Source organism: Eriocheir sinensis, chromosome 51, assembly GCF_024679095.1.
Source record: "Eriocheir sinensis breed Jianghai 21 chromosome 51, ASM2467909v1, whole genome shotgun sequence".
NCBI classification, from domain to species: domain Eukaryota; kingdom Metazoa; phylum Arthropoda; class Malacostraca; order Decapoda; family Varunidae; genus Eriocheir; species Eriocheir sinensis.
The window spans coordinates 9,001,112-9,014,072 of NC_066559.1; the positions used below are offsets into that span (position 1 = coordinate 9,001,112).

General features: G+C 41.7%; 1 protein-coding gene across 4 annotated transcripts; it reads right to left on the reverse strand.

Moving 5' to 3' along the window:
* Positions 1 to 437: 437 nt before the first annotated feature.
* On the reverse strand, positions 438 to 7,695 carry LOC126982647 (mitotic spindle assembly checkpoint protein MAD2B-like). 4 transcript variants are annotated; one of them, XR_007735281.1, is made up of 7 exons: positions 7,367 to 7,695; positions 4,739 to 4,882; positions 4,442 to 4,560; positions 3,603 to 3,781; positions 2,857 to 3,025; positions 836 to 2,354; positions 438 to 804 (listed from the first exon to the last, which is right to left on the reverse strand). XR_007735281.1 is itself a non-coding variant. In XM_050834855.1 (6 exons), the coding sequence occupies exons 2-6, from the start codon at positions 4,749 to 4,751 to the stop codon at positions 2,199 to 2,201; spliced, it is 636 nt and encodes a 211-aa protein (XP_050690812.1). In that variant the 5' UTR covers positions 4,752 to 4,882; positions 7,367 to 7,695; the 3' UTR covers positions 438 to 2,198. The 4 variants fall into 4 exon arrangements, 3 of the variants coding, with proteins under 3 accessions (XP_050690812.1, XP_050690814.1, XP_050690813.1); XM_050834855.1 differs by having other exon boundaries at positions 438 to 2,354; XM_050834857.1 differs by lacking the exon at positions 7,367 to 7,695 and adding an exon at positions 6,925 to 7,248 and having other exon boundaries at positions 438 to 2,354.
* Between the last annotated feature and the right edge of the window lie 5,266 nt (positions 7,696 to 12,961).

The following is a 12,961-nucleotide window of genomic DNA, read 5'->3' on the forward strand; positions in this document are numbered from 1 at the left end:
CCATTACTGGAGCTAAATCCAATGTCAACTGTACTGTCACCTTACCCATCACGCGCCCAAGTGATTGTTACCAGCATTGCCTCCTTTCTAGGGACATGCGACTAACTTGGAACTGGAGGAACGGGACTGCATCTCCCTGCATGCTGTGGTCCTTGAAGAGACATGGAGGCAGAGCTGTGTGTGCATCTACCACAAAGTTGCTGTCCCCTTTGATATGCTTCTTGCCTGCATCTACTTGTCAGACTTGCTGATCTGCTGTTGTGGATCTCAAGTGGTGTGTGTTGTAAGAGTACTGGAGACTCTCCCACTTGTTTTTGTTACTTGTATGAGTTTTTTTTTTTATAATTATTTTCCCTGTGGAGTCCCTGACAACTTATCCGGAGACTTATTGAGGTATGATGAAATACAAGGGGGGGGGGGGGGAAAAAAAAAAAAAGTTTCATGCATTCGGATTTACTGTGAATTTCCCTTAATTTGGATTAAGGGGTATGAAATGGGACCAGTACAAACCTAAAAATACTAACTCCAGGCAACGCTGCCCTTCAGAGGCCAGAAAGGGGTTTTGACAACAGGTAAAGTGATCAAACCTAGGCCAGCCCCCAAAACTGGCAACTATTAAAGCTTTGGTAGTGGCTATGGGGGAAATAAGGCCAAAATGCCAGTCCATAATGTGTAGCAGACCAGGCTTTGCAGATCTCCCAGGCAGTCTGGGTTTGTCCACTGTTGTATCCAGCCAGTCTGGGTCAACAAATTACAACACTGATCCTTATTGTATGTATTTCTTTGACCCAGGTGGGCTGGAGACTGGTGTCACTGTACAACACACAAACAGGACCTGGTGTCACTGTACAACACACAAACAGGACCTGCTTGATAATGCTAACTGGGAAATAAATACTCTCTGCAGGCACTGCAGCTTAAGTAGACAAGCCTTAACATGTTAATTTAAAATGAACTTTCTCACAAAAAAAACTTACAGCAAGTTGCATGAAACTAAACTGCTGCTTGCATAGTAAAACTTACTCCTGATGCAACCAAGTTATTGTCACATTGCTTATAATACAAGTACAACCAACACTCCTATTAAGGCCCGTCCACACAATCGAGCAGTGCCCTCGAGAACAGGCGAGCAGTCTGCCCGTTGACGGGCTTACCACTTGTGCCCGCTGAAAAACTACTACTAGCTAGTGGGCACAGGCGAGTTTTTCAGCAGGCACAAGTAGTAAGCCTGTCAGCAGGCAGACCACTCGCCTGTGCTTGATTGTGTGGACAGGCCTTTACACAACTTGTCCTATAAAATTAAAAAAAGTTCACAAACATAACAAAATATATATACATTAAGTGTTTGCATACAGTACATTATCCACACTAAAAAAAAAAAAAAGTGTCTATAGTAATACACAATGTGTTCAATCTCCAAGAGAAATAAATATTATGGTGAATGAGATGATAAACTACTTTCATGAAAAGTAGATAAATAAAGCAAGGAAAATGGCACGTCACAAGCTTGGACAACAATAGAGCTATGATTCAGGAGGAAACAAAGGAGAAACAAGATAATGGGAATGATGCTGATTGTAAACTGATCGATATACAAGAAAACTAAAAGAACAAATGAACAGAAATTTGGAGATAAAGAATGTTGAAGTAAATGAGTAGTCAGACAAGAAGGGGGGTAAACTGAAACTACTAATCAATGAGAGGAGAGACCGGAAAAAGAGGTGGTATTCATGAGGTCAAAGAATTAAGTGATGAAGTTAACAGCGCAAGATAAATAGCAACTAATGAGTTGGAAGAGGCGCTCTAAGACATAAAGGGTGACTCAAGCAGAGGTCAGAGAAAGGGAAATGAATACTAGTGATTGGGAGGAGAAGGAAGTATGCATGAATTCTAAGGAATGAGAGGGAAGCAGTGGAAGGTAAGTGGAAAATAATGAGGGGGAGGAGGAAAAGGGGATTTGCATGAATTCCGAGACAATGAACAGTCGGACGTAAACAGAAAATAATGAGAACAACAAGGTGGAAAATCTAAGACAAGTGATGAGGAAAGCAGTGAAAAATTTGAAGTAGATGGAAAATTATATGAAAGTGGGAGTAGGTAAGCATGAACTCCAAGTCAATGAACAGTGGTAGTATATAAATAGAAAATAATGATCATGAGGATGAGCTCTAAGACACATAGGGTGATGCAAGCAGGGATCAGTGGGTGGCTGCGGAGGTTGAGGCATTCTTGGAGGCACTTTCTTCCACGTAGAGCTGCATCTTGCACACCTCCGTCCGCAGGGTCTTGAGGGGCACCAGGTGAGGGTTGACCACCTCCACCTGCTCCTTCTCCGCCTCCACCCAAGGGAAGTCCTGATAGCAAAACACGAAATTCAGATTGGTGATGGAAGTGGAGTTTTTTTTCATGGTTTGGGAAATAATGTACGATGTGTCCACGAAAATTCAGAGAATAGACACCAGAAATGGGATAAAATATGATTTTTTTTCTTTTTTTACAGAAGAGGAGGAAGCTCAAGAGAAAACAATAAAAATTAAAGAGGAAACAAAAATCCCAGGTTTCTTAATGTTCCCCTCCATCACTAGGCAATTTGTTCTTTTCTTCCTCTTATTATAACTGGATCGATTCATGTGGAAGTAAAAGACTACTCAGTGCTACTAACTAGGGTTGTAAACTTCTCGGGAATTTTGAACTGGTACACTTTCCATGGGAATTTTTGGGAACTTTAACCTAACCTAACCTAACAAAATCCCAAACACTTATCATAATACAGGTCCCCCTCATATTACAGACATCCTTTCTTCCCCTATCCTCCTCTCCCCTTCTCTGCCCCATCCTGCCTCGTCCCCCACTCACTTGGTGCTGTGGGGCCGAGCTGAGGGCATCTGGGACGTGGTCTGGCACTTGTATCTGCATCACGAAGGAACACTCAGGTGGGAGGGGCTGCAGGAGGGAGTCGCTGATGCTTAACTTAAGGCAGAATGCTCGCAGGGCCTCCTCCATCCTTTTCAAGTGTAGATCCTTCCTGTGAGAGGGAGAGGATGAGGATGTTAATAAGGAGATGACAGAAGGATGTTGGATGAGGGACTATTATTACTATTATCATTATTATTGAGACCCATAAATGGGTATCAAGGGAAAATAAATAATATAGACCCAAATAAAAGTCTCCTCAATGAGCAAATATGGATGTGAAAAATAAGAGACAGTGACAGTAAAGAAAGGGAGAGAATACCTATGAAGAAAGAAAAGGAGGGGGGGACAAAAAAAGTGCCTAATGAGTTAAGTAGGTGTTAACTTTTGCTTCAAACTTATCAATGTCAAAAAGAGAAACAAGGCTGTAGGAAGAAGTTATTGAAGCTCGATTTAAGGCAGAATGCTCTCAAGTTTAATTCCAGCCTATGGGAATGAGGACTGTAATGAAGGTATGATGTTAGTAAGAAGAGCATATACATATACAAAATAACAGATGATATCACTGTTTCAGAAAAGCAATTCTAGTAGTGTGAAAGAACTTTTGAGGGGAGATAAATGCCAAGTTAAGCTAATTAAAAGGGAAATGCTAAGGTAGGGGAAAATAGGAGGAGCCTCAGGAGCCTCACTTAATGTCGTGGGGACGGGTTGGGTGCTGGACAATCTCAAAGATGAACTTCTCCACCGGCACTCCCTGGGCGGACAGCACCACCAGCACCACCTTCTGCACCTCGCCCTTCTCCAGTACCGACCGCAGCGAGGCAACACACTCGCTAATGTACGACTGAAGGCCAGGGTGAATGCACATCTGTGAGGTTGGGGAGGAATCATTAACAATAATATAATAAAAATGGAGACTGTAATATTGGAATGTACATAAGAATATAGGATTGCACACAAAAGTTTGGTGAGGGGTCATTAGCAAAAAATAATAATAGAATAATGTAATAATAAAACATACATTAGAGTAGAGGATTAAATACAGCAATTCAGTAATAAAAATGGAATGAAGTCAGAGATCAAGGAACATTAAAGCCGTATTCTCAAATGCTTTCAGCTCTCACAACAACTATTTCCAAAGACCACAAAGGAGATTAGTCAGGTTCTCATAAATGTTTTTTTCACATTCATGGTGCAGAAGACATGTCAAACTATCACTAGGCTCATAAAACTACCCATGGAAATACCCACAACAACTTCTACGAGACCCTTCCCAAACATAGGTGTGTAAGGCCCAAAATGTTTGAGATTACGGACCTAAGGCTCTTGAGGTTTCGTAAGGATTATTGATGAGAGAGACACTGGATAGATAAAGACAGAATGAGACACAACACAAAAAACACAAAAAAAGAAAAAAACACCAAATAAAAAACAAATTCAGAGATGCTGGGACAGGTTGTAATGATGAGGTGGAGACTAATCAGGAAGCAACAAATGTATCAATGCAGAGGTGCTAACTAACTCTTACCTGCACTGGGATGCTGTACTTTTTCCTCCGCTGAAAGACTGCTTGTGGGTAGATCTCTCTCGTGTACAGGATGAGGTTAATGGCCACCTCCAGGAGCTCCAATATAATGTCCGATGACACTGTTGTTGGGAAGAAAATTGGTCGAGTGTGAAAATAATGAAAGGAAGGAATACAGGACACAGAATGAGAGAAAAAGAGTACAGGGTAAGAAGAGAGATTACAGGACAAGAGGAAAGAATACAGAACACATAGACTTATAAACATGTAAGTTTCAAAATCAACCGCAGCATCACTCACTTGAGAAATCCATTTTGTGTGATGAATGAGCAGCCTTGTAGAGACCAAATGCCAAGCTGTGGGTGTCCTGTCCTACTGTGACCACCGCCACCGCCGCCACCTCCTGCTACTACTTCCCAGTGGCTCGACACACCACATCGGACTCTAGATGAAAATGAGTGACCATTAGAAGTTAGGTTATGTAAAGTTCGGTTGGAGTAGTTTAAATATGCTCCCCCACATGGGTCCCCCAAGATCGTTAGGGGAAGGGGATTAGGCCTTTTTCTTCACTTTTAAGTACTAAGTCAATCTATTTAACAACATCTCAACCTTTCTAAATGAGGACATTCACCCTCTCACCAAAGTAATCTTATCCTTTTAACTGTATTATATGCTTTTGCTCTTTCATTACCTCGGCTGAACAGAAATAAATAAAAGTACTAAGTCAATCTATTTAACAACATCTCAACCTTTCTAAATGAGGACATTCACCCTCTCACCAAAGTAATCTTATCCTTTTAACTGTATTATATACAAGGGCACGGCTAAATTACTGATATAGGGGACATAGGTTGGTAATTTAGCAGCAGCAGGTCACACACTTAGCATTAACAGGTTACTTATGCAGTGGATATAGGTTACAAAATTAGAAGCACAGGTCACATAATTGGCATTGTTAAGTTAATAATTTACAGGTAATAGTTTATTAATTTAGCAACAAGAGGTTACTATTTCGGTAAATATGGAGATTCACTACGCGCCTTAAATATTGCCCCCACAAGAATAATAACCTTTCCAAGGTCTCACATACTGTTGTACTTCTCTAGTTTTACTGGCACATCATACATGAGGGGGGAGGGGTCCAGGGGTGGCTGTGCCCCCCTTGGTTAGGAGGGGGGTCGAGGGGGGCGAAGTCCCCCGTTAGAGGTTAGGTTACGTAAAGTTCGGTTTGAGTAGTTTAAATATGCTCCTCCACCCAAAATCCAAGATTTCCCACAGGTCCCCCAAGATCATTAGGGGAAGGGGATTAGGCCTTTTTCTTTACTTTTAAGTACTTATGCCTTCATACTATGGTTGAGGGACATGTATATCGTCCCTTAACTATAGTATGGAGGCGTAATATTGTATTTTGGAGGCGCGGCGTCAATATCCACAATTACCCTATTTCTTGTTAGGTTTCATCACACACGCATGTTTTGTTAGTTCAGGTGATGGTGAGAGGAGAGTGAAGGAAAAGGTAAAGTTTGGGTCATACACTATAGCTGCACATGGCCTTGGTGTTCATATCTCATCAGCCTTAGTGTCTGAGGTAGGTAAGAAAGGGTGATTTCCAACATAAATGGCAATCAGGTCTTTGAAAAGTGTGCCATACTAGACACGGTCCCCCAAAGACTTTTACATTTACGACAAGGCCACTGAGTTTCCTACGTGATATGTGCGTTTCGTTAATGTAAGTGACACGGGCATGTTAGAAAGAACTACCCTAAATTGATCTGCCAAAAAGCATTGAAGTCAGAGCTCCCATACTGACAGACAGGTGGACAGACACTAACAGACAACTATACACTGACAAATAGATGGTCAGATATCAAGACAGATGGCCGGACATAGCCAAGCAGCTAAACATAAACAAACATATGGCCAGACACTGAGAGAAGACAGAGATAGACAGCCAGATATTGACACAGACAGACGGCCCGGTGATGACAGACAGACAGACAGGGAGACATACAGACAGCTAAGCATAAACAAACATATGGCCAGACACTGAGAGAAGACAGAGATAGACAGCCAGATATTGACACAGACAGACGGCCCGGTGATGACAGACAGACAGACAGGGAGACATACAGACAGCTAAGCATAAACAAACATATGACAAGACACTGAGAAAAATTACAGATACAGACAGACAGACAGACGGCCAGACAGTTAATTGTAAACAAACTTATGGCCAGACACTGAGACAGACAGACAGACACTAACAGAGACAAATGGGCAGACAGACACACAGACATATGGCCAGGCACTGACAGACAAAAATATGGGGAGACACTGAAACACAGACAGACGGACAAACTGACAGACATAAACAACCACCACTAGCAGGAACGTCCCAACACTGACAGATTAACAGACAAATACAGACAGACAAACAGACGGCCAGGCACACCCACCCAGCCCTCAGGTCATGGCCGCGCCCTGACCTCTGCTCCCGCTTTGCTCTGCTGGCGCCCTGCTGCACATGTGTCCCCGATGAGGCTGTATGTGTCAGTGGTCTCCTATGTGTCCCCCAGCAGGGCCCGAGGCAGCAGGACAACGAGCGGAGCCTGCTGAGTGCCCTGACCACGGCCGCCTGCTGCCTTACTACTTCATGCTGGCCGCCCCCTCCCAGCAGGCTCAGAATAGAATACGTAATGAGGCGATTGAAAGCAGGAGAATAACTGAGTGTGTGACAGGGTCTTAGAGAGGACCTGCTGGGGGAATAGAAGAACGTGTGGGTGAGAGAATGAGGCTGTTCTTTGAGGGGGGTTAAAAAGATATGGGGTGAGATGAGGCCTGGGAGTATGGAGGGTGTGATGTAGTTTTCTTTTTTCTTCTTCTTTTCGGTGCTTTTCGTTTGTTCAGGTGTAGAAAAAGCAGACTTACCAGTGAGTCTTCTTCTTTTGGAGTGTTTTATGGAGTCGACACAGCGGAGGGCTCAGGTTTAGGCCAGGCCCGAGCCATTCTTCAGCCACAGGTGGACACCATTAGTTTATCCGCTTCACGATCCACCGCGGGCGGCACCACACGTGGATGCTCAACGCCCGGGGCACGGCGGGGCGGGGGGAGCTAGGGAGTATATTACACCGATACTTCCTGCAGCCCGGGGCCAAGGCCAGGCCCTCTCGTAGGTCTTGGCCAAGGCTGGAAGCTACATCCCAGCCACTCCAGCCAATGCTGATATACTGTTGTTTGGATAGTTAATAATTCAAGTTGTGCTTGAAAAGGGGATCGAGAAGCCCCCATACTGGATAGGAGGTAATCCCCTCTCCACGGGAAGTTGAGTTAGATAAGACTTACTTGCATGAATCCAACCCAATCCAGTCTACTACGAGGGCTTCGTCCCTCCACCCTCCACCGCAAGGAGTCTAGAGAAGATAATTATATACTACTCTAGAATCCTTGCTCACTTTGATATATCTTATACAATATTATGAACGCCACACGGAAGCACTCAAAATTAATGTGCTGTCATTTGCACATACACAAGTTAACTCGATCGATCGGCTAATATATCATATAGTGGCCCTTGCCCTCACTACGTACATCATCATCATCATCAAGCCAAATGCCATAGCATGTCCAACAACCCCAAAACCCTGTTATCTGAGGTCTCAAGGTAGGAGCTAGGTATACGTATAGCCTATACCTGGCGGCATTCATAGTACTATTAAGGTAAAGTTAACAGTCGTTACTCACAGAAGTAGGTAAGTTAATCTAAAAAATTGTGTGTGCGTGCACCTCTCCAGCGTTTATTTGAGCGATATACATTTGGAAGATCATTTTTGACAGTAAATGTTTAGTAGTCACTTAAAACTGGCCGATTTTAATAAAAAAATATACCCAGAAATACAAATATGGCGACTTTCAATACTATACTTTTTTTTTATACTACTATTACTATTATTATTATTATTATTATTATTATTATTATTATCACTGTTATCATTATATTATCATTATTATTATTACTATTCATTACACTACCGATATTGTTTCTATTACGACATATACAAAATGAGTGGTTGTGTGCTTCAATCACACAGTGTGGCTTCAATACATCGCTAACCTGAGAAACAGAAAGATAAATAGATAAATAGATAGATAGATAGATAGATAGATAGAGAGAGAGAGAGAGAGAGAGAGAGAGAGAGAGAGAGAGAGAGAGAGAGAGAGAGAGAGAGAGAGAGAGAGAGAGAGAGAGAGAGAGATTGATTGATTGATAGTTTATTGTTGCAGGTAAACAACAAGGGAGAAGGGAGGAACATGCCATCCCAACCCCCAGGCAGGACAGAGTGTGATTATACAACTATTAATACATGTGTAGGTGGCACCATGAAATTAAAGATACAATGGTAGGAAGGAAAGCACAACAAGGGAGGGGGCGGTACGAGAGAGAGAGAGAGAGAAATAAGGACATTATAGGAAGGAGCTAGGGATGGAAGACAACCAGGAAGGAGAGAAGATCGAGCTACAGAATCACACAAAAAATAGCAAAAACGAAGCAAGAAGACAAAAACTCAATACAAGGGATGTCGAAGGAGGAAGGCAGGAATCAGAAGGAATAGCAGGAGAGAAGATGGCTTAGGAAGGGGCGAGGAGGCATTACAGAGGAAGGAGTTACAGAAGCAGTAGTGCCCCGAGACCAGGCCGGGTAGGGTGGCGTCCAGGCAGCCGTTGGCCTTCCTCTCCTCGGCACAACCCTTCATGGAGTCCTTGCTGGACACTGGCGGAAAGGGAGAACGGGACTATTAGTATCAAGGATCATACAGTCTTCTTGGTCAATTTACGTTTATTATAATAGTGTCGCGATACTTCCATCCCTCGGTTTTCGTGAAGGTAGGTTCCTTAGATTCCAGTCACAGTATAACCTATCCATGAAAGAATGCCGTCCAGCTCCTAATAAGGACTTCAATATTTATGATAGCCTATAACCTACTTTTTTTACAGTAGAGGAAGCAAAGATAAAATAAGGATTGATAAAGAAAACTTACTGGCACTGCTCCTGCAAATAGTTAATTATAGGGTAGCCAAGAGGTCAAATCCGGATGGAGAGGCGTCTTGATACTCCCCTGGTACTAATTGTCAACTATGTTTTTAGCCACATCAAGGAGTCGAATGTTTGACACAGGGTGTAACACAAGGCACAAAATATGACAGTATTTATTCCTAATGCACACCGAGCCGCCAAAATAGCACGCGTGTGGAAGAGGGACGCGCTTATGATGCGGCGTATAGCCTCCAGCGAAGGCCCGCGGCGTCTCCCTCGCGTGCGGACGGAATGAATAATACCCAAGGATAAGAAACAATTCCTTTGATAATGACTAAGGTAAAAAGAATTCATCAGTTATTTCCCCTGCCGGAGTAATCTGAGCGAGGGACACCTTAATATATTCTTTCCATCCCGGCCGCACAAAGAGGGACACACGAACTAACAGTCGACTGCTGTATGCAAGCCGGACCTCATCGAAATGCCTCGAAAAATTGCGTAATAGGAAATACAAGTGACTGAACTCCACCTTTCCGCCGAGCTCGTTATGGTTCTGCAACGAAGCAACGAATCACGAAAACCGAGGGATGAAGGCATTGTCCTTATCATTACTTTTATCAAATGCCATCGTGATATATAATCATTGTTGTCGTTACTACGTACGGACGGAGCCACCCATGGAGTAGCAGGTGCCTTTGGGACAGAAGATGACGCCCGTGAAATCACTCCCAATCCCGCGGGAGTAGCAAAAGAAGGCAGAGGCTGGGGGGAGGGGGTAACAGCACTAGTGTTATTACTAAATAGTGGTATAACAGTAGTAGTGGTTGTAGTTTTAGAAATAGACAGAAGTTGTCGTGATGGTGATTAAAGTGTCAGGTGATAGTGGTATGGTGTTAAGTGAGTGATAGTAGACTACTAGTATAAAGTCGTCATATTAGTAGCCTATACAGATATAGTAACAGCAGCAGTATAGTACTATATAATTAGTAGTTACACACCTTGCCTATAGTGTTACACATCTCCATTTCGATTTATCAAAAGTTCAGTTATCCCTAAACAACTAAGCCCCCTCAAAAAAAAAAAAAAAAAAATAATAATACTATATCAATGCTTCTAATGTTGATAATAATTATAGTCACACAGTCACACTCACTTGTCGTTAGAAGAGGCAGGAGCACAAGGAAACAACAGCGTATCCCCTTCATTCTCCGTTTTCATCAACAGACTAGAAATTATAGGCGGCACAGGCAGCACGGGGTTAGGTCTGGTGAAGGTGTAAGAGGCCGCTAACGAGCCCGGCGGGTGTGTTTACTGACACCTAGCTGCTGCTGGACTGGCCTTGGATTGAGTGGTGCCAGACCCAACAGTGGTCTTGGATGAGCCTTTACAACAGCTCCCTATACTGTTTTCTATTAACATTTCTCCTTTTTGCTTTATTTGCTTCGTTGGTCTTCATTTTGTATCTTCTTATCCATTTTTAATTAACAGGAAGTCCACTTCGAAATTTCAATATCGGCACACAACTTCCCTAGACTTTCATAGCCATTCCTTATTTTACTTTCTTTCATCTTCCTTTCCGCCGTGACTTGCTTTTCCCTATAATGTTTTCTATCATTATTTCTCTTTTGTTGCTTTATTGGCTTCGTTGATCTTGATTTCGTATTCTTGTATTAATTTTTATAACAGAAACGGTCCACTCCGAAATTTCAACCTAGGCACCGAACTCCCCTAGACTTTTCCGACCAGTCTTATTCCCCCTCTCCGTCGTTTTACTGATTTTTCCCTACAATGTTTCCTAGTAGTATTCCCCTTTTGTTTGTGTCTTGCTCTCATTGGTGTGTACATTTGTTTTATTTTTCTGTTTAACATCAACGGTCATCTTTGCTTCAATCTTTGGACTTTCCTTTCCTAGACTTTCACGACCAGTCCTCATTTATCTTTTTCTCCTTACTCACTTCCCTATAATGTTTTCTATCAGTATGTCCCTTTTGTGTCCATAGTGCTCTCGTTTGTCCTTTGATTCTGTATTTTCTATTATCATCTTTATCCAAGAGCAATGGTAATGTCTCCAGTTTCAGGCACGGCACTTCCCTAGACTTTCCTGATCAGTCTATTATTTCTCAACTTCACTCCGCTTTTCCCAACTTTCCTTCCATTCAGTAAAATAATAAATCACTAGTGCCACCTGGGTTCTGAAGGTGTTAATAAAGAATATGATAAACTGCATATGTGTAATAATAATAGGGATAATAATAAAGTAATAATAACACTAGCAACAACAGCAATAAAAGGTAGCATTAAAATCAATCATCAATGCATTCATTTTATGGTAGACACTCCTTTTAATTACAAGGAAAAAAAAAATTATTTGAAGGTGAAATTACATCTGGATAACAATCTCCTAAAAAAAAAGTACATATTAAAGGTGATGGTAAAGAAATTGCTCACAGTAAGTGCAAAAAAAAAAAAAAAATAAATAAATAAATAAATAAATAAATAAATAAAAAAATAAAAAATAAATAAATAAATAAATAAATAAATAAATCGGTAATTCATATGAACAATTGCTGCTTCTCCTGAGCCTGTGACTTACTATGGCATGTATGGATGATGTATAGAGCTGAGAGAGTAGAGGAAAAAGAAGAGGGGGGGGGGTAGAAAAAGAGAATACCAATAGAAAAAAATGGGAGGCGGAAACTAAAGAGCCGCAGAAAGACAGAAAAGAAAAAGAGAAATATTGACTACGGGATTGCAGAGAGGCAGAGAAGAGAAAGAGAGAAATGCAGAGAAAAAAGGAAGACTATAAAATTAAAGAAAGGGAGAAAAGAGAAGAAAGGCACAGACTAAAGGATCTCAGGAAGGCAGAAACTAGAGGATTACAGAAAGGGAGAGAAACAATGGAAGGGCAGAGAAAAATAAGACAGACTAAAGAATCAGAAAGACAGAAAAGAGAAAGGCATAGGAAAAGAAAGGAAGAGAAAGAAGAGAAAGGCAAAGAAAAGAGAAAGGCAGAGAAAAGAGAAAGGCAGAGGAAAAAGAGAGGCAGAGGAAAAAGGCAGAGGAAAGAGAAGGGCAGAGAAAAAAGAAAGGAAGATAAAGAAAAGAAAGGAAGAGAAAAAAGAAAGGAGGATAAAGAGAAGAGCAGAGAAAAAAGAAAGGCAGAGAAAAAAGAAAGGAAGAGAAAAAAGAAAGGAAGATAAAGAAAAGAAAGGAAGCTAAAGAAGAGAAAGGCAGAGGAAAAAGAAAGGGAGAGGAAAAAGAAAGGAAGAAGAAAAAGAAAGGAAGAGAAAAAAGAAAGGAAGATAAAGAAGAGAAAGGCAGAGAAAAAATAGAAAGAGTAAAGAAAGGCAGAGTAAAGAAAGAAAGGTAGAGAAAGAAGTGAAAGGTAGAGAAAGAGAAAGGCAAGGAAAGAGAAAGGGAGAGAAAAAAGAAAAATGCAGAGAAAAGAGAAAGGCAGAGAAAGAAAAAAAGAGGAAGGCAAGAGACTAAAG

Excerpts from the sequence above, each read along its gene's own strand:
- LOC126982647 (XM_050834855.1), bottom strand. Across the intron at positions 3,782-4,441 it reads AGTACAGCATCCCAGTGCAG|ATGTGCATTCACCCTGGCCT; the intron begins GTAAGAGTTAGT and ends CCAACCTCACAG. Across the intron at positions 3,026-3,602 it reads ACCCGTCCCCACGACATTAA|GAAGGATCTACACTTGAAAA; the intron begins GTGAGGCTCCTG and ends TCCCTCTCACAG.